At 42.8% G+C, this 19,577-nt stretch overlaps 1 protein-coding gene across 1 annotated transcript in view; it reads right to left on the reverse strand.

The window, feature by feature from the left end:
• fer1l4 (fer-1 like family member 4) overlaps positions 1–19,441 on the reverse strand; it is a 38,175-nt gene extending 18,734 nt beyond the window's left edge. Inside the window, exons 1-29 of the mRNA XM_083669054.1 lie at positions 19,232–19,441; positions 18,759–18,814; positions 17,169–17,257; positions 16,504–16,603; positions 15,973–16,067; positions 15,651–15,692; positions 15,178–15,345; positions 14,881–14,941; positions 14,389–14,520; positions 14,105–14,167; positions 13,861–13,945; positions 13,103–13,265; positions 12,501–12,684; positions 8,361–8,547; positions 7,827–8,105; positions 7,526–7,629; positions 7,268–7,376; positions 6,889–7,081; positions 6,543–6,663; positions 5,822–5,922; positions 5,604–5,691; positions 5,366–5,482; positions 5,092–5,244; positions 3,817–4,000; positions 3,389–3,513; positions 3,136–3,270; positions 2,424–2,597; positions 1,313–1,423; positions 542–703 (exon numbers count right to left, since the gene is read on the reverse strand). Coding sequence (XP_083525180.1) covers positions 542–703; positions 1,313–1,423; positions 2,424–2,597; positions 3,136–3,270; positions 3,389–3,513; positions 3,817–4,000; positions 5,092–5,244; positions 5,366–5,482; positions 5,604–5,691; positions 5,822–5,922; positions 6,543–6,663; positions 6,889–7,081; positions 7,268–7,376; positions 7,526–7,629; positions 7,827–8,105; positions 8,361–8,547; positions 12,501–12,684; positions 13,103–13,265; positions 13,861–13,945; positions 14,105–14,167; positions 14,389–14,520; positions 14,881–14,941; positions 15,178–15,345; positions 15,651–15,692; positions 15,973–16,067; positions 16,504–16,603; positions 17,169–17,257; positions 18,759–18,814; positions 19,232–19,310 — 3,660 coding nt within the window. The 5' untranslated portion in view covers positions 19,311–19,441. The remainder of the gene's footprint in view (positions 1–541; positions 704–1,312; positions 1,424–2,423; positions 2,598–3,135; positions 3,271–3,388; positions 3,514–3,816; positions 4,001–5,091; positions 5,245–5,365; positions 5,483–5,603; positions 5,692–5,821; positions 5,923–6,542; positions 6,664–6,888; positions 7,082–7,267; positions 7,377–7,525; positions 7,630–7,826; positions 8,106–8,360; positions 8,548–12,500; positions 12,685–13,102; positions 13,266–13,860; positions 13,946–14,104; positions 14,168–14,388; positions 14,521–14,880; positions 14,942–15,177; positions 15,346–15,650; positions 15,693–15,972; positions 16,068–16,503; positions 16,604–17,168; positions 17,258–18,758; positions 18,815–19,231) is intronic.
• Positions 19,442–19,577: the final 136 nt, after the last annotated feature.

Below are 19,577 nucleotides of genomic sequence, written 5' to 3' on the forward strand. Positions count from 1 at the left end.
GTTGATGGTTTGCAGGCCCAACGTGTCACCTTAGTTGCTCCCTAGAAATGATGGCTAACGCAGATGGTCTACATCAGAGCCGCATTTAGGAGGGTGCAAAGCACTGAACATTGCAGATAGATGCTCATCAAAAGAGCTGACGATTGTGTTGAACTCGTCACATGGTTTTGTTTTACAGTCCTGTTGGTTCTCTCTCCTCCTTTGCAATCAATCAGTCAGTCATTGTCATTGACTGGCTAGCTAAGCATTGCATTTCACACTCAAAGTGATTCAGATATGATTCCATCTCTGTATAAAAGGATGAATGAGAGAGTAGCCTACAGCCAGGGAGGAGCTGGAGGCCAGCCCTGCACAACACAAATGACTGGACAAAAGACAGAGGAGGCATGTTCTCAGCCTTCATCCTCTGTCCGAACCCCTTTGGCGGGGTTGACCTCTAGTAATACTTGCTTAATTTATCAATTTAACACAATGTGCCCTACTCCAAGTCAGTTGATCATATTTGGTAACGTCTGTTTGGGCTGTGGAAAGAAGAACTCACCACATTGAAGTGTTTGACCACCTTTTTGAAGTTGGGATTGAGTTTGTAGCTCTCCATCTCCTCCGACTCGATCGTCTGTCCCGCACACTCAATCCTAACCTGAGGTCTCTCTACTTGAAAAAGGTTCACCCTCTTCAGGTCACGCAGCCCCCAGTACAGCACCTGAATATCGCACGCACACACACACACACACACACACACACACACACACACACACACACACACACACACACACACACACATTACACACACACCCAGTGCAGCACCTGTGTACCAACATCAAACTGGTCTCTAGCTCTCAAAACTAAAGCAAATGGACAGCAGCAGCACTTAAGACACACTCAACACAGCACACACACACACACCAGGAGGTCTTGAGTCCCAAACCATATGGTGTAGCCAATAGATTATTAACAGTATGTATTCTTGACCTGCCTGACCAATGACAACAGTTGTGGTTTATTATTATTATTATTATTATTATTATTATTATTAATAATAATAATAATAATAATAATAATAATGCATTTACTTAGTATAGTGCTTTTATCAGTACTAAAAGACATTACATTCCATGGAGAGAACAAGAATAGGTAGATAAATAAAAAGTAAAACAAAGGTTCAGTCAGTAAAAACAATACTAAAAATAGTTACAAATTAAAAGCAAGTTTAAAAAGATGGGTTTTGAGGGTTCGTTTGAAGGAGGAGAGCATGCTGGATTCCTTGATGTGGTTTGGGAGAGTGTTCCAAAGAGTCAATGCTTTCACTTACTTCTATCCTAAAGGTCTTCAACACAGGTCTGACCCCATTAGGGATGACGTAACACCTCTCCTCCTGCAGGTACAGGGGCTCCCTGGGGTCCACATCCGCAGGCAGGCATGGCTGGAGACACACACATCACACACAGGATCAGTACATGTAGACTGAAAATGTGATAGAAGGACACCTTTGTCATAGAAGGACACCCTTTCAAAGTCTGTTGTTGAAAAGCACTTTAACTCACGTGACCATAATTTCCCCACCTGTCTGTCAATAATGTCCCTTCGACAGGAAAATTGTTTGAAATATCAAGGTATTTTAATTCCTTCTCTACTCTCGACTCCTCATTGTGTTTGTTGTAGCTTTGGTGGTGATGTATAGTAACTTTGGCTACCTTCAAGGCTCTAGATTGCAGGACATGTCTGTGAACTCCCCTCAAAGAACCTGAAGGTTAGAAGGTCCCCTGATCCCCCTGTAGACATATGATGTGACTTAACTTATGCTTATACTCTGAAAAAGGGGGACTAAGCATAAAAAGTGATTTCTGAATGGTGAAACCAATATGTACAAATGTGATGAAATAAAAGATGAAAAATCTCTGTTTTAACCTCATAGCTCTACATGTTTCATATGATAATGTCAGATCTATTCTAGATATTTATGCTGACATGTGGCACGTTTGACAAACGACAAGTCAATAGGATAAAATATTAACCTCAACTGTCAATTGACTATTTGTCATTTATCACTGGTTGGTATACTTGTGTTCCATATCACCCACATATCGAATCATGTCGCCAAATATAACAGAAAGTTGTTTGATTGAGCAGGGGTTTTACGTGATTGGATGAGAGCGTGCTGCACTCCTTAACTGAAAATCGAATGTTCGCATGGCCAGGTCACAGGTAAACCACGACATCAAATGTCCTGCTTCAGCCACCACACATTCCTTCTCAGTTTAATTGATTGCTCTTACCCCCCCACCCCCCCCCCCTTGTTTCTTTCCCTCCATCTCTTTTCCCTGCCACTCCCAGCCCTCCTCCTCTCTCAATGTCACAGTGTCTATCCTTCCTTCCATGACTATATCTCTTAGCAATGACTGTGTTCATTTATGGTTGTCCACCTCTCCGAAGCCAGAGTAGTCCAGTTCTATCAGCTCAAATGCAGCCAGTAGCTCTCCTCCCGATGCCTTCCCTCTGCTGATGTCAAAGAACTTGAGCTTGGGCTTCTTGTAGGGTTCCTCCACAAACTTCAGCTCCGGTTCAGCAAACGCCCGGCCCAGGGGTTCCGCACTCCCCTGTCAGAACATTCAGAACATTCATACATACATTCATTCAGTCATATCGGGCTGGTTTCCCAGACCTGAAATAAGCCTAGTCCTAGACTAATACGCATTTTCTATAAATAATTTTCATTGAAAGTGTGATTCAGTCCAGGACTAGGCTTAATCTGTGTCCGGGAAACCGCCCCTTAGAGACACATTCTGCGTGGCACAATACTTTTTATTAATCTCAATCTCAAGTTTGTAAATAAAGAGGCCTATGGCTAAGGCAGCGTTGACAGTAGGCAAATCATGCTCATATTCTGTGCTCATGTTTCGAAATGTCAAGATCTTCCTTGCTACCTCTGGAGGTGGTCGTAGGTGCATAGTGTTCGGATTTCTGCTCTGTGTGGACGCAATCCGTCAACGGAACCTTTAATGTACCATACAGCCCATAAAGCGTAAAGTGGGGGAGAAACTAAATGTTTTGACAGTGCAGTGTCACTTTTTGAAGCCCAGAACTGTGGTTATATACTGTAGCCTTAATGATGTAGATCAGTGTGGGCATTGTCACCAGTGCATTGTAGTCATAGACGTTGATGATGATGATAGGAGGGTCGTCCCTCAGGTCGTCCTTACTGCCCTCAATCAGGATCTGGTCAAACAGGAGCAGCTCACACCAGGTAGGGGACAGAGTCTCCTCCATCACCTGGAATAACAACACAAGCACAGTCAGTCACACGCACAGTCAGTCACACACACACACACAGTCAATCACACACACACGGTCAGTCACACACACAAACCTATCCCAGAGGGAGACTCACCCGCGTCACCTGGCAGTGCGTAGAGAACACCACCTTAGCGAAGGGGTCTGACAGGCCGTTGTCATCAGCAGCCACGATGCCCCGCGCCTGGTAGACATGGGCACGCAGCTGGTAGTAGCGGCTGTCTAGACACAGCAGAAGAATCAGAGGAACAAGTCATAGATAGAAGGAACCTGCTGGAGCTCAGGTTGGGTATGAAGTCTAGTCTGTCAGGTCTTCTCTAACTACAAGTGTCTGTTATAGGCTTGGTTATGAAGTCTAGTCCTCAGGTCTTCTAACTACAAGTGTCTGCTAGAGGGTTGGTTATACAGTGCACATGTCTGTGTATGGAATTGTCAACATGTGTGAATGAATACGTGCTTGCATGTATGTACATTTATACAATTGTGAATGTATGCATGTATGTGTGTTTGCCTGTGAACACTAACCCTCGCAGGACAGTTTGATAGGAGGTGTATTCAGGTGGACAGGGGTGATGGCTGTTGCCTCCTCATACACAGGCAGGAACTCAGCAGGCAGGCTGGTGACAGCGTTCTTGGCATACTTGGTACAGCCCAGCCACAGATACACCTCCAGCTTGGCAAAGATCTCCCCTACCGCCCCCCCTGGAATCTAAAGAGACCAGATGCTAGACTTAGAATGGGATGTTAGGGACTACATTGTTGAATCTATTCATTCAAGAATGTAGTAATGTGTACCACAAGTCAAAAATGCTGTTCTGGTAAATGTAACTGATTGTTAATGATACTGAAAACGTTTTGAATTTACAAAATTCACCTATTATTGGAGTTACAGCACATACACCAAGAGCTGAATAATCAACGGGATTTAGTTTTTTGGTGGTCACCCAAGAATTCCATTTCATGTAATATTTCACATATTTTCTTTGTGAGGGTTATTTATTTCATAGTTAACTATTTTTGTTTGTGGAGTCATTATATTACAGAATGATAAAAGTATAACGTTGTTAAAAACATCTAGTTTGCATGTCAGCATATACTGCAATAGAATAATACATAAATAAATTAGCATGAACTCAAATCCGTCAAAAGGCATTTTCAGGTATCACTCACTTCACAGAGCCAACAGCTAATTACTCTAAAATGCCTCAGTAATCATTCATGATTGTAGGATAGTCTATCTATTAATCAAAATGCCGGGTTCTAGATATCACCTATGGATAAATACTCTACTGTACATGGTTTGCAAGATCAAACTTAGTATTACCTAGATCTGAGTGTTCATTTTTGGAATCAGCTTCTATTTACAATGCTTTTCTTAACATTTCAACTGAATTTACTGATTGTTCAAATTAACACTCACTTTCTTAAAGTTCACTTTCTTCTCTTTTTTGTGACACAAGTTAGATCTCTATGCTATGATGGGCTCAATAAACAGTTTATCTATTTTTTGCTTTTTATTTAAGATAAATCGGTCCAATGTTTTTAGGTGACGAAGTGGATTTGTCAGCTTAATTATGGCTGACAAAGAAGCAAACTGTGAAGTGGGCATGGCTACTCATTGCTCAACAACACCTGTGTTTGGATGGTCTTCCTCTCTCCTCGGTTTCTTCTCAAAAAACATATACCTATGGGAAGGAACCTTGGAACTTCTCCAAAGCATTTGGGAAAGAAGTGAGGAAGGAGGATGCAAGGAATAGAGGACAGACTATTGGGACCAGAGTATACAGATTTGAGAGGCACCTTCAAGTAGATTGTGGTAAGTTTGCCACAGTCCTTCCCCCGTTCCTCCTCTACCAGGGAGAAGAAGATGGAGTGGGAAGGGATCCTGGCGAAGGCCACACGCCTCCCGCCTTTCATCAGCCACAGAAACACATCAGGCAGGGTGCTCTGAGGCTGGAGGGAGGTAGGGAGTGAGTGAGAGAGAGAAACAGAGAGACCCATAGGCAGTTATCATCAGTAATCGTAAATAGAGAGAGCCCCAACCCCACTGTTCAAACTACTTTGAACAGCTCACCTCTTTCGCCAGAAGGCATAGCCTTTTGAGGATCCTCTTGGTATCGGCAAGTCTGTCCTTCGCCGTGCGTCTGGTCACCTTCCTCTTGGCCCTCAGGGCCTGCTTGGCCAGGATCACCTGAGGACAGAGTCACCGCCACACACACAGGGTAGGAATACGCAAACACGATAAATACTCACAGAGGCATGTGTTTATGATGAAAAGCAGAAAGACAACATGACAAGGGGCTCTAACTCACAATGTTTTTCTTGAAGAACTCCTTGCGACATTTGTCCAGGTTGTTGAACCTCGCCGCTGTCTTTCTGTCTGAGTTGGAGTTGTACTGCCTTCAGGGCAAGGAGAGACACAGTATGGTCGGTTGAAGCCTCTTGATAATCTTATTTAGCTAAAGGTCAAATTTAGTTAACTTAATGAACATTCTGCTTGCTTATTCTAACACTGTAGTGAGCTACTTACTTGCAGCTGGTAACAAACTCTAAAAGCACCTCCACCAAGCGCTCTTTAGCATTGCTCCTCGGTCTCTTCAACAGTTTCTCCACCTCATCAATGCCATACTCCTGCAGAAGAGCAACAAAGGGAGGGAACACACATCCAGAGTCAGCATTCCACTCATTGGAAAACTGAGAGAGATCAGATCACAAGCCAAGCGGACATTCAGAGCTTCAGAACATAAACAGTGTAACAAACATCCTGACAGATGTGTGGGAGACAGATATCTCCACAGAGATGATGGAGACAAGCATCTCCACAGAGATGAGGGAGATAGACGTCAAAATCGGTGTGTGGGAGAGATGTATCTAAAGAGATGTTTGGGACATATAGGTCTAGACAGAGGTCAGAGCAAGGGAGGGAGACATCTAGACAAAGATGAGGGGGACAGATGTCTAGACAGAGGTTTGGGAGACAGATATGTACATAGGAGTGATGTGTAGTCAGAGTTGAAGGAGACAGATGTGTAGACAGAGTTGATATATAGGTCTAGAAGTCAGAATGAGGGAGGGAGACGTCTAGACAGAGGTGTGGCAAACATATGTCAAGACAGGAGTGAAGGGGACTGATGTCTAGACAGGAGTGAGGGGGTCAGATGTGTAGACAGGAGTGTCTGAGATATACGTCTCAACAGAGGTGTGGGAGACATCTAGAAAGAGGTGAGGGAGACAGAGATCTAATGACCCACCAGCCTGTCGGCCATCTTGTGTAGCCAGTTTGCGTTGTGATATCGGAAGCTGTGGTCCTCAATGTAGCTCCACACGTATATACACGGCTTTTCATTTGGCAGGGGAATACAGCTGAATGACCTGTCAACGGATAAATACAGTAGCGTAGTAGATGTGAGCATCTATTTGCATTTTCCTGTACATAAAATGTCCAATGGACGTGGTTTGGAGTAACCTTGCATTAGCTTACACTCCCTGAGCCAATGCTAATTAGCTTAGCCGGCTAAGACATCTGATCCCAGCCAGTGCAACCAAAGTTATTTTTGATTGTTTATCTTCGATCACATTAATGGGAGGCAGGGTTACCTGTCGTACTCTGTGGCCTGTGGTCTTTGTGGGCCAGTGACAGATCTGTCCTGGGGCGCTGGGTTTTGGACTTCCTCTCTCTCCAACTCGTCCTCAGAGGACTCCAAAAGAGACTGTCTCTCCTCACTCAGCTCCTCTCTGCTTCCTCTCTGCTTTGTCTTCACTACTATGTCTGCAGCCTTCCCATAGTTCCCTGTTCACAACATCAATATTTGGGTAGCACTTCACATTAGAGTTTCAAATTAATTGTGCAAATGTTAAAATTGTTCCAATTAACACAGTACAATCAATTCCAGAGTATTTGGTCTTTTGAAATACCCAGCTGTCTCTAGTCTGGACATCTCAAAGAGGAAATGGTCTGAACAGATAGTGGGATTACCAATAGACAACTCAAAGGTGACTGGCTTGCTTCCGATAATGGGATCCATCATAGTCACTTCAAATAGTGAAGCAAACAGCAACAATTCCTCCTTGTCTCCTACAAAATTCTGCAAGACAAAACAAGTCAATGTTGGTGCATTAACTGCACCTCGAAAGGGAGCTGAAAGATATGCAAACTGAATATTGATATGTAACAGATAATATTTGAGTAAATGTGATTTAGCTAAGGATTGTGGGGCATGTAGGCAATGCTGACCTCAGGCAGCGGGTGAATGTCCTCTACTTCCACAGTGACGGCCTCGGGCACCACTGAACCTGACTCCTCAGTCTCCTCTACAGAACCACTCTGACCCTGCACTGCTAAACAACAACGTTATTACCATCAACAGCAACAACAACAACAACACATCATCCACAGCTGGCAGAACAACTCATCCTATCCTATACGCAATCTGGTTTACACATTGGTGGTGTAAACGTAACATAAATGCATGGCATTATCATTACAATCAATACAAATCATTGACGTCACAGCTTGTTAAACAACCGTTCGTTACCTTCCCTGTCCTTCTTCTTCTTCTCTTTTTGCTTTTTGCTCTTCTTCTTGAGTGCGAGTCTGCCGAGGGCACTCTTGACACTGGCCGACGCCGTGCTGGTCTCGCTGGAGGCGGTTGGGGAGGAGTAGACCTCGACGCTGAGGGACAGCAGCATGCGGCCCCGGTAGAAGATGCCTTGGCTCAGCCCCTGGTTCAGCGCCTGGTGGATGTCCCCCAGGGCAGAGTTCTGAGGGGAGCCATACAGGTTGACCCAGGATGGGCCAAAGGTAGGGTTGAAGCCTGGAGGCCAACACCAAAGTGAAAGAGAAAGAAACAGATACCAAAATGGAAGGAGGAGCAGACAGAGGGAGATACTGTAGAGATGCGACATACAGTTCAGACAATGTTATTTGTGAGATATTCAGGACACTGTTTGTGTGGACTGTATTTCTGTAGAGGTATGAGATCTAGTCTACCATTTCAGTGGGGTTCTTAGATCTGTTGACTGGACTGTGCCATTTCTGTAGGGGTATAAGATCTCATAGTGGACTGTACCATTTCTGTTGGGGTTTGAGATCTGTTGTAGGTCCAGGAAGTGTGTTGCCACCGCCACATTACCAATGTTGGCATCATCCAAGATCTGGACTTTGATTCGCCGAGCAAGGGGAGGGAATTGTTCAATGAAGGAGATCTGCTCGTTCCACTCAGGAACATTAGAGTTGGTCACCACTGATGTCTCGCCCTGAAAAGAAATGTGTCTTATTATACTGTAAGCTGTCTATTGATACATTCACAGTTGTCTTGGAATACCACCAGTATCAAACCATGAACCATGTCACCCCCCAGGTACTTGTCAGTCCTCAAAAGTAGGTCCCTGAGAAATTCTTGAGCACCTGACCTGTCACATCATGAACATATAATTCTAAGGTTATCCTCAAGACACCTCCACAGTCCCAATACTTCCGCAGTTATTCATCAGTGCACACAGTGACAAAAAACGCAGTTTACCTGACTTAAATTTGTGTACCTGCTCGCTATCTTCCCATGGACATTGTGAAAAGAGAAGTTTATATGCATCCCAGTTATAATATGGTTAGTATTACACATAGAGTTATAGCCCTAGTGAAGGCACCTTCTATCTTTCCCTTTCATTGCATTTGTGAAAGCATGAGGAACGCCATGTAGTCCTCTAGGGTGGACTTCCTGGGAGCTGGGAAGGCATCAGCCAATTGGATCATCGGATGGTCTTCTTCAATAGGTTTATCTATAGATTGTAAATGGCTTTCAGGGGCATGATGTCATCTACTGGTGCCAATAAATGACTGACCTAAGACACTGGAGCTGTCTTGATACTATGCAAGCGAACACTCCAGCACAGCAGATGGCAGTGAATCATCAACATTGGATTTACAGCCACTCAAAACACAGAAGAATGAAGAAAGTTGACTACAAAGGTACTAAAGTTCCACTCCCTATATAATCACAGTATACAGTGCCTATAGAAAGTCATCATACCCTGTGAAATCTTTACCTTTTGTCACATTACACCCTGGAAATTCAAATAAATCAAATCTAACTTTTTTGAGCTGTATGTACACATTATAACCCTCATCATCAAAGTGAAAATAAATTATTTAGTGAAATACCTGGTTTGGTTAAGTGATCAGCCCCTTAGAGTATACCATTATAAACTTGCTCAGGTGCAACCAATCAACTTCCAGATCAAACACCAGGCTAATTGCCCCCCACCTGACATCAATTGTAGTGGTTTTGATTACTTCAGAAGTTTGTTTCTTGAAGATGTTTCTTGACGATTCCACTACTAGAAGTGCATGGTTCTGCAAAGAATTCACCATGGTTGGAAAAGTACTTTCAAAAGGCCTCCGGGATAAAGTTGTAGGAAGGCACAAGTTATGTGAAGGCTACAAAAAGATTTCGAAGGCTTTAGCTATCCCTCTGAGTACCGTTCAGAGCATCATTAAGAAGTGGAAGGCGTATGGCACCACCAACACCTTGCCTAGATCAGGCCGTCCGTCCAAACTGGATGACCGAGCCAGGAGGACATTGATCAGAGAAGCTACCAAGAGGCCAAAGGCAACGTTGAAGGACTTACAAGTCTTTATGGCTGGGACTGGTCTGTCTGTGCATGTGACAACAATCTCACAAGCTTTACACAAAGCTGGCCTGTATGGCAGGGTAGCAAGAAAGAAGCCTTTTCTGAAAAAGTGCCACACTCTCGTTTGTGCTATGCAAAAACACACCTGGAAGATTCTGTTGCCATGTGGAAAAAGGTTTTATGGTCAGACGAGACTAAGATTGAACTTTTTGGACTGAACTCCAAGCGCTATGTTTGGCGAAAACCAAACACAGCACACCACCCAAAACACACCATACCTACTGTGAAGCATGGTGGTGGCAACATTATGTTGTGGGGATGTTTCTCTTCAGCGGGGACTGGGCAATTGGTCAGGGTTGAAAATGGATGCTGCCAAGTACACCCAAATTCTTGAGAACAACCTGCGTCCCTCTGCTGGACAAGTGAAGATGGGCAGGTCATTCACCTTCCAACACAACAACAATCCTAAACATACTGCCAAAAGAACAACGCAGTGGCTTAAGGATAGAAAGGTGAATGTCCTTGAGTGGCCAAGTCAGAGCCCTGACTTAAATCCGATATATGTGGATGGACTTGAAGAGAGCATTCCATCGCCGCTCACCACGGAATTTGACTGAACTCGAACAATTCTGCAAGGAAGAATAGGCAAATATTCTCCAATCTAGGTGAGCAAAGCTAGTAGAGACATATCCAAACAGATTGATGGCTGTAATTGCAGCAAAAGGTGGCTCTACAAAGTATTAAATCAGGGGACTGGTGACTTTTCCAACCGTTATTCTTGTTTTTCATTTTTTATAAATTTTCAGAACTGTCGCCTTTTTTTTCATTAGTTTGATGTTGTATGGCTAAATGTGTACATAAGGCTGGAAAAAGTTTTTTTTTAATGGGTTTTGATTTCAGGCTGTACGACAAATATAGTGTAGGGGAGAACTCCCTCTAGTGTTTGTTTCTAACTTTGCTATTCCAGGTTTGCAACTTGTGTGTCAACACCAGGGGCTATATTTTAACGGCATAAAAAACAGTCTTAGCACAAACACAGCCACTGGCGGTGGTACTAGGGGGTGTGTCTGAAATGTTATTGCTATTTTCATGGCCAATTTTTCAGCGCAACTGATTGCACTTTGCCTGCTCATTGTCATGAACACGCCTCTATTGTCTCCACTCCACCCACCTGAGTGCAGATGAAGTAATTTCATCTTTTATCGCTGACACATATTGCCCATACGCTTGTGTGTCAACCTATTGCGGCTGAAAATAGAGCTCCATGTCAACACATGGTGTGAGAGGGCACTACAGTATGCTGTCCTCTTGGTGCTGAGGAATGGAACTACCAGTGACCACCAAAACAAGTCCACAATTTCTCTGGACCTTACTAATAGGCAACAGTATTTGTTATTTAACAAATGAATTATAGATTGATGGGTTATATTTTTAAAAAGAAACAAAAACTATGGCCCTCAAGGTCAAGCACCTTGCACTGTTGTTACAGTGAAGTGAATTGAATTGCTGTTCTACTCCCTACCCCGTCTTCCAGCATGGAAGGGAATGTGTTGAGAAGGACTGTACAGGGTTGTGTCCTGATCTGATCTGAAAGAGCTGATAAGGAAGACACAATGACACACTCTAATTGTTCGAAATTGGGGTGTGTTTTCCAGTAGCTCATTGGGAAAGGTAGTGCACAGTACAAATACAGGAACCACAACCCAGTAAACAAATAGTAGGTGTACTATTGTATGAGTGGGTGTCGTTGGGACAAGGAAACACATGCTTAGACAGGGAAGCACATGCCTAGACAGATACAGAGAAGGAACATATATACATTGTATTAGGCCTGACTGGGTATGTAAATAATGTGTTACGTAGATGTCCTTTACTGAACTGACACAACAAAGAGGATCTTACACTTAATACTTGAAGACACAAAAAACCCCAACCAATTAATATGCAGAACAGAAGTACAGTGAATAAATAAGATATGAATATGTCTTTGACATTCTAACATTTACCTATGTTTACTTGACTTAGAACCATAGGACGTACACCATGGCTCTCCATCTCACCCAACATTTACCCACAGACAGGTAGTGAGTTAAGTGGAAGCATGTCTCATTTAACATCTCTTGTTTCCCCCCTGATATATAGTTATAGCATTTTTTTTACTTACTGTAAATTATTGTTCATCAAGACAGTTTTAAGATCCATTCGGTAGTTATTCAGCAATGTACAGCATCTCCCATTTAGCATTTTAAGAATTGCTTGTGGAATGGGTACATAACAACATCTGCGCAGCTAGCATTTTTAGCAACGCTACTGAAAACTGTAGGAAACAGCTAATGTGCTATATGCTGTACAGTACATTGCAGATGGATTTTTTAATATAAAAAATATAAAATATAAAAAAAACGGTCTGAATGAACAGACAACACCCTAGATATGTCAAAAATAAGGTCAAGCTTCAAAATGAGTGAATTATCCCTTTAATGTACAGCGCATTGGATTGTGCATCTGTATGGAATGAGCTATATACAGTTAATGACTGAATCATCATTACCAAGATCCAACGCTGCCTGTAGGCCTACCTGTTGGCCTGCGAAGGTGACCTTGACGTAGGGGTCGATGAAGATCTTCTTGTCCCCCATCATCTTGGAGAAGCCCCCCAGGAAACCAGCATTCATGCTGGGCAGGCCCTCTGCCTTGTAGACCTTCACCAAGAACCGCGCCCATGGCCGCTCTGCTGCCATCCTCCTAGGCAGCAGCAGGTTCCTACGCAGAGAGAAAGAAGGGGGCAACAATGGGCCCAAGTATTGTCCAGTCAGGGTGGAAGAAAGCATGGTCACAATTTACATTAAAGAGGCAATCTGGGATTCAATAATAACAATAATAAAGCGGTCTCCCCGGTTTTGTCACCTCCAGTTTTGTTGATTTATTTTATCTATGTGTCCATATCTATATATTGTTTATCTTAGTACGATCAAATACAATTAAAATATTGTCACATTGAATTAACAACAGTCAGGTGCATTGAACCATAACACTTTAGTGCTCATTTCTAGTGTTCGTCCCTAGAATGTTCAAATCTACATGTGTGCAGTCACATGGTAGTATCATCCTAGGTGGTCAAATAGACATTGATGTAAAGATGTTGTAACTCTATGGACGGTCCCTTAATAACATCACTGACTTCTCGATGTTGTCGTTCTGACTGCCCAGAGGAGGCAGACTGGGCATGTCCATGGAGTCGCCCTTCATCACCACACTCAGGGTGCACTTGACGAAACCCTTCACCCCTGTTCTGGTGTCACTGGGATCGGTTAGGGGGGCCCACTTCTGGTAGAATCTGTGATCTACAGAGATAGAGAAGGAGGAGGAGAGGGAGGGAGAGAGAGAGAGAGAGGGAGGGAGGGGGAGAGAGAGAGAGAGAGAGAGAGAGAGAGAACCAAATATTCTCCTTTATGGGGTTATTGTTAATGTGATACCACCCCATATAACTTTTTTAGATACAGATGTCAGATGTTTACCTGTTTCAACTGATATTACTTAATTCCACAAAATGACCTTGTGGAAAGGATAGAGTCCCCTCTCTTTACGGTCTCATCACAACACAACAAGTTGATCCTTTGATATACAGTATGCTACCAAGTTTATATGTTTATATGTTTTGCCCGACAAAGTCAAAGTACAGTAAGCTGTTGTCATCTACTGTTTACCTGGCTGGCTGTAGACAGTGTTGTTACTGTTTACCTGGCTGGCTGTAGACGCTGTAGACAGTGCTGTTTACCTGGCTGGCTGTAGACAATGCTGATGTTACTGTTTACCTGGCTGGCTGTAGACAGTGTTGTTACTGTTTACCTGGCTAGCTGTAGACAGTGCTGTTTACCTGGCTAACTGTAGACAGTGTTGTTACTGTTTACCTGGCTGGCTGTAGACAGTGCTGTTTACCTGGCTGGCTGTAGACAGTGCTGATGTCAATCTTGAAGGTGCCGATACGCTTCATCAGCAATCCCAGCGTCTTTTTGTGAACGACCTGGCAGGTGAGGTAAAAGCCCAATATATCACATCATGGGACATTAAGTAAACAAATGATACCACTTTAGGTCAAAAGCCTCCTTTTGCATTCATGTTGTAATTTAATTTTCATTATCTTTTCATTATCAAAACTCTGGCATCAATTCTGGCATCTTACTGTTATTTCAATAACTGAATCAAACAGAACATCTTGTGTCTTCTGGAACTCAAACATGAAGTTCTGAAAGAAAGAGGAGGACAGCATTTATGTGAGGATGGGGTGAGCTGACACCATGACAACACAAACATTGTTAAATAATCAGATATCTTTACTTACTCAGATCCCGCTGCATATCTTTTATTTTATTCCAGAGAGCCAATGTATACCATACATCTCTGTATAAAACTATAGATTCTATTCTATTCTATCCTATTCTATTCTGTTATATTCTATTCCCCAACCTCATTGTAGAAAGGACAGTTGGTGGACTTCTGAGTTGCCGTGTGTTTCTTCTCCTCTCCCACTCTGATGTACACAGCTGGGTTGATGTTTACTCCTGTCAGTTTCTGGGCCTCAAGCACGTTCACATTCACCTGAACACAAAGCAACATGGTCACATTCACCTCAACACACCTGAACACAGAGCAACACGGTCACATTTACCTGAACAAAACTGAACATAGAGCAACACTGTCCCATTCCCTACACTGAGCAAAGGGCCTTAAACCACTGTTTTAATCGACCAGATAATAATCAGATATTAAAAACAGACTTATTACCAATTGACCCTGCACACAGAGGTGACTCAAAATGGACCTAATCCATTCTGATTATTTCACTTTTTATGACTGTCCACAAAGTATTGGATCTTGCCAATCTCTGTGCTTTAATCTCTAATTTTACAGCCGAGAGATGGCTTTCAGTGTCAGTCTTCTTCTACATGTATCACTCACCTGAAAGGTCTGCACTCTGGGGGTGGTGGCGAGCACATGCTTGGAAAGGGCTCTGCAACGGCTTCAACACACACGAACAACATCTAACTGTTAACATGTCCAGCTTCTGACACACAGTGTGACTTGAAAAGCTTTCTTCTTCAGGAAGAATGATGAGAAAGATTATCGATAGACAGTGAAGGCTAATAATCCCTTTGCCCTTTAGACAAAAACATATGGATATTGTAGTGGACATTTTATTCGCTTTGATTTTGTTTTTCTCTTCAGGAAAAAAATAAATAGAAAACAACAACTCACCTTAAGATTGGAGTGAATGTTATGTTGGAAGACTCCATGTCTGCGAGGTCATAATCATCATCGTCATCATCGTCTTCCTCATCCTCTTCATCACCTGTTTTTATCAGACCACGCCCTAATGTCCTGGTCTTGCGGTCAAGGAGCTCGGGGAGAGAGCTCTGCTTGGAGCTGGAGGGTCAGAGAGAGAATTTGTCTTTAAGTTTGGAAGTTAGAGAGAGAGAGAGAGAGAGAGAAATAATGCCTCTCTTTTAAGATGTTATAACTAAATATTACAGCATATATATTAAGTAAGTGTGATAACAAGTATTTAAAAATACATTTTACAGTCCAGATTAACACTTTTATTTTCAAGAATAACATATTACTTTCCAGCGCAAGATATTTGTTTCAAGTGTATTAATAGTTCTAGTCTAATACAGTAACAGACTTAGTGAGAATGTAGATAATTCTAGTCTAGATTTTGTGAGACTTACCCAGGTTCAGCAAAACCTGAGTTTTTGATGACCAGCCCATCACTGAGAGAGGACGGGATGGAGGGAGAAAGAGAGAGAGAGCAAGTTTACAAATGTAATAACGGATCAATTGGCACTCTTACATGTTTTCACACTATCGCATCTGTACAAGTTCTGTGTGTTGGCTCACTGAAAAGAGCGTGCGTGGGCAGGGGTCAGGTCGGCACAATAGTGTGAAAGACCCCTGAGGAATGGCAGAGAGATGTTGGTCAGCACGGAATGTGATGATTATGAAGTGTAGTGGTGGAGGCGAGGTGGAGCATTCCTTGATGTTCTTACTCACTCATCAGTGTCCTCCATGTTAAGGAAGTCCTCGCCCTCCCAGCCGCCGGCGGCCCCTTCTACTGGGTGGTATCGCACATCCAGCTCTATGTACATCTGCACGTGGCCACACACACATATACACATTATCACAGACTGTACATACAAACATGTGTAGAAAAGCTCCCTTAAGCATAACAAAATCTGTTTACATAGTTCAATGTGTGCATGTGCGTGCAAATGTATGTGAGTGTGTGTGAGTGCGTGCAAGTGTGTGAGTGTGTGTGAGTGCGTGCAAGTGTGTGTGAGTGCGTCCAAGTGTGTGTGAGTGCGTGCGAGTGTGTGTGAGTGTGTGTGAGTGCGTGTGAGTGTGTGTGAGTGCGTGTGAGTGTGTGCGAGTGTGTGTGAGTGCGTGCAAGTGTGTGTCAGTGAGTGTGTGTGTGTGTGAGTGCGTGTGAGTGTGTGTGAGTGCGTGTGAGTGTATGTGAGTGTGTGTGAGTGCGTGTGTGTGAGTGCGTGTGAGTGTGTGCATTAGTGCGTGTGAGTAACTTGCGTCTGTGAGGCTGTAGTGGCCGTCCGTCAGGGGCTCCCGGAGCAGCAGTCGCCCTGATGTCACCACATGCTGCAGACTGATGACTAGTTTACCCAGGAGCCTGAGGGAGATCACACACAGCCAGGGGCCACCCTCAGTCTGTTTCTATGGGGCCATCCTCATTCTGTTTCTATGGGGCCATCCTCATTCTGTTTCTGTGGGACCATCCTCATTCTGTTTCTGTGGGACCATCCTCATTCTGTTTCTATGGGGCCATCCTCATTCTGTTTCTATGGGGCCATCCTCATTCTGTTTCTGTGGGACCGTCCTCATTCTGTTTCTATGGGGCCATCCTCATTCTGTTTCTATGGGGCCGTCCTCATTCTGTTTCTATGGGGCCATCCTCATTCTGTTTCTGTGGGACCATCCTCATTCTGTTTCTATGGGGCCATCCCTCCAGAGTCTCTATATATGACTCCTATCCACCCTTCCATATAAACACTGATGATACTGTATTGTAAACGTTTCTACTGCAAACAAGTATCTTTGGATCAACTTTCAATGTCTTCACTGTCAGAAGAATTCCTACTTAGTCAGGAGACTGGCCAGTTGGTGCTACACATATTCAGCCAATCAGCAGACTGACCTGTTGCTTTCACAGTTATTCAACCAATCAGCAGACTGACCTGTTGCTGAAGACTTTGCTGCAGTTGAACACGCTGATCTCCAGCACCTCATCCCTGACGACCTTCCCATAGTGAGGCCATCTGAAGTGCTGTGGACATGGACACAGTCGGGGGAGGGGGAGATGAACCCAACTGTGCTGGTTCACATGTTTTCTTTTCATTTTTGTTTTACCTTTCCAGCACTGTTACAACTGTACAAAGTGTCGGAATGATTGCAAGACAATGATAAGAACCAGAACAGATTCCACATGTTTACCAGGAACATGGACATTGAATCTGTGCGTGTGTGTGTATGTGTGTGTGTGTGTGTGTGTGTGTATGTGTGTGTGCGTGTGTGTGTACGAGAGAGAAAGTAGAGGGCCCACAACAATACCACATGCATATACAGGGCACTGCATATATTTTTGGACAGTGAACCTTTTTTCTTTTGGCTCTATGCTTCAAAAGTTTTAATTTGAAATCAAACAATGAATGTGAGGTTAAAGTACAGCTGTAAAGTACAAGTATTTGCACAGATTAATATTATATCCAAATTCAGCACTCATGTTTAGTATTTGGTCGCATATCCTTTGTTATCCTTGGCCTACCAGGCCATTTGTGATTGCTGAGCTCATACCAAATACAACTTTAATAAAAGTTGACAATATGTACCTCACATTAATTGTTTTTACAGTCAAATCCTAACGTTTGGAGTGTAGACCCAAAAGAAGAAAAAAATGCTTCACTGTCCAAATATTTATGCCTGCTCCACTGTAAACTTAGCTCCAGTGTTTGCCATGCGATTAGAGCGTCCACCCATTGACACAAGTGTGTGACAACCCTCTGAGTCACTCAGGGAGGACAAGCTTGAGTAAAGAACAGGGCCTTGACTTCCATCCAACCTCTTCAATAGCAACAACTGTGTTTATTAGCAGAGCTTATAAAACATCATACAAAGAACCCAATTGAAAACATAGTGAGAGAGAGATCAAAAGAGAGAGAGAGAGAGAAAGAGAGAGAGAGAGAGAGAGAGAGAGAGAGAGAGAGAGAGAGTTCCTATGCTCACAGTTCTCTATGTTTCATAGACGATGTAAGATGGTTAAAAACTATTTGATATTGTTTCAATATTTGATGTGATTTGTAACTTATATATTATTGCATCTGATTCTATTCTAAGAAATGTAACAGTTAGCAATATTAAAATAATGGAGCTTCAAATGAACTGGTTGTAATTGAGAGACACAATTGTCCAACACATCAAAAAAGCTTGTATTTCCCAGATGAAGAATTAATTGGTCACCACAGGTTGGAGTGGTATTGTGAGTTCTTTGTAAGGACGATAAGGTTTAAGGTTATCAAGGCAATTAAAATAGTTTCTATCAGACCAACACATAGCTCAAACATAGCTGTATGTACCTAACCAAGGAGAAAACACCCATGTTACTGTGTAACAGAAACAACATACATATCACCCTAAATTTGCCAAAATGGACCTCTGGAAAAGTTATGGCACTTTATCTTTGATAGGATTAATAATAAGACATTGTTACTGGGTAAAGCAGCTATACAGTAGATGCTTGCAGTTGTCGTAGACTTCAAGAAAGTCCTTACCTCATTGAAAATGGCAAGGTTTTCACACTGAAGAATCTTCGTTTTGTGGGTAAAACCTAAAGAATGGACATATGTTCTGAAGACTGACACACAATACCAAACAATTTCAACATATTTCAATGTAAGAGAAATAAGACAGAAGTAAGACAGACTAAAAATAAATAACACTTCAATAATAGTATTTACTGGGGAATTCTCTGTTATAATCCAACATAATCCACTGGTAAGTACTCTGTATGCACTAAGGCTATTAAACCACAGTAGTTTGAGTATTATAATAAGCTTCTCTTACGCTGAGCTTAATATACCTGTGTGTAAATCCTTTTTAATGCTCAGGTTTCACATTCTGGTGTCAGTAAACATTTACTTTCAGTCCATCAAATGGAATGACTGACATTCATATTATTATCATCACTATCATTGTATCAAATATCATACTGTACAAATCTCAATGACAGAGTTCTTGCTCTTACCTCTGAATGATAATTCCACTTTGCGGTCATATTTCCCAGGCAAATTTGTGATCCTCTTTAAATTGACAGTGATAGACATAGTTGGGTTTGAGTATCTATCTGATTTTTAATTATCACATAGTGATCTCCTCTGTGTATCTGAGATCTGCTCCAGTGTTTAGGTCTAGATCATTTCACATGCCGTCAACGTACCCTCGAACAGCACGGAGTCTCCTCTCCACTTAGTGGTTGCTTCGCTAAGTGGGATTCAAGCTGTAGGCTACCTACCTGCTTGTTTCTGTTAGGGAAGTCCGTTTCCTAATGTTTGAGAAAGCTAGAGGAGTCACCCAGCCTGTTCAGTTACTAT

The sequence above is a fragment of the Argentina silus genome (assembly GCF_951799395.1).
Source record: "Argentina silus genome assembly, chromosome: 4".
Taxonomy (NCBI): Eukaryota; Metazoa; Chordata; class Actinopteri; order Argentiniformes; family Argentinidae; genus Argentina; species Argentina silus.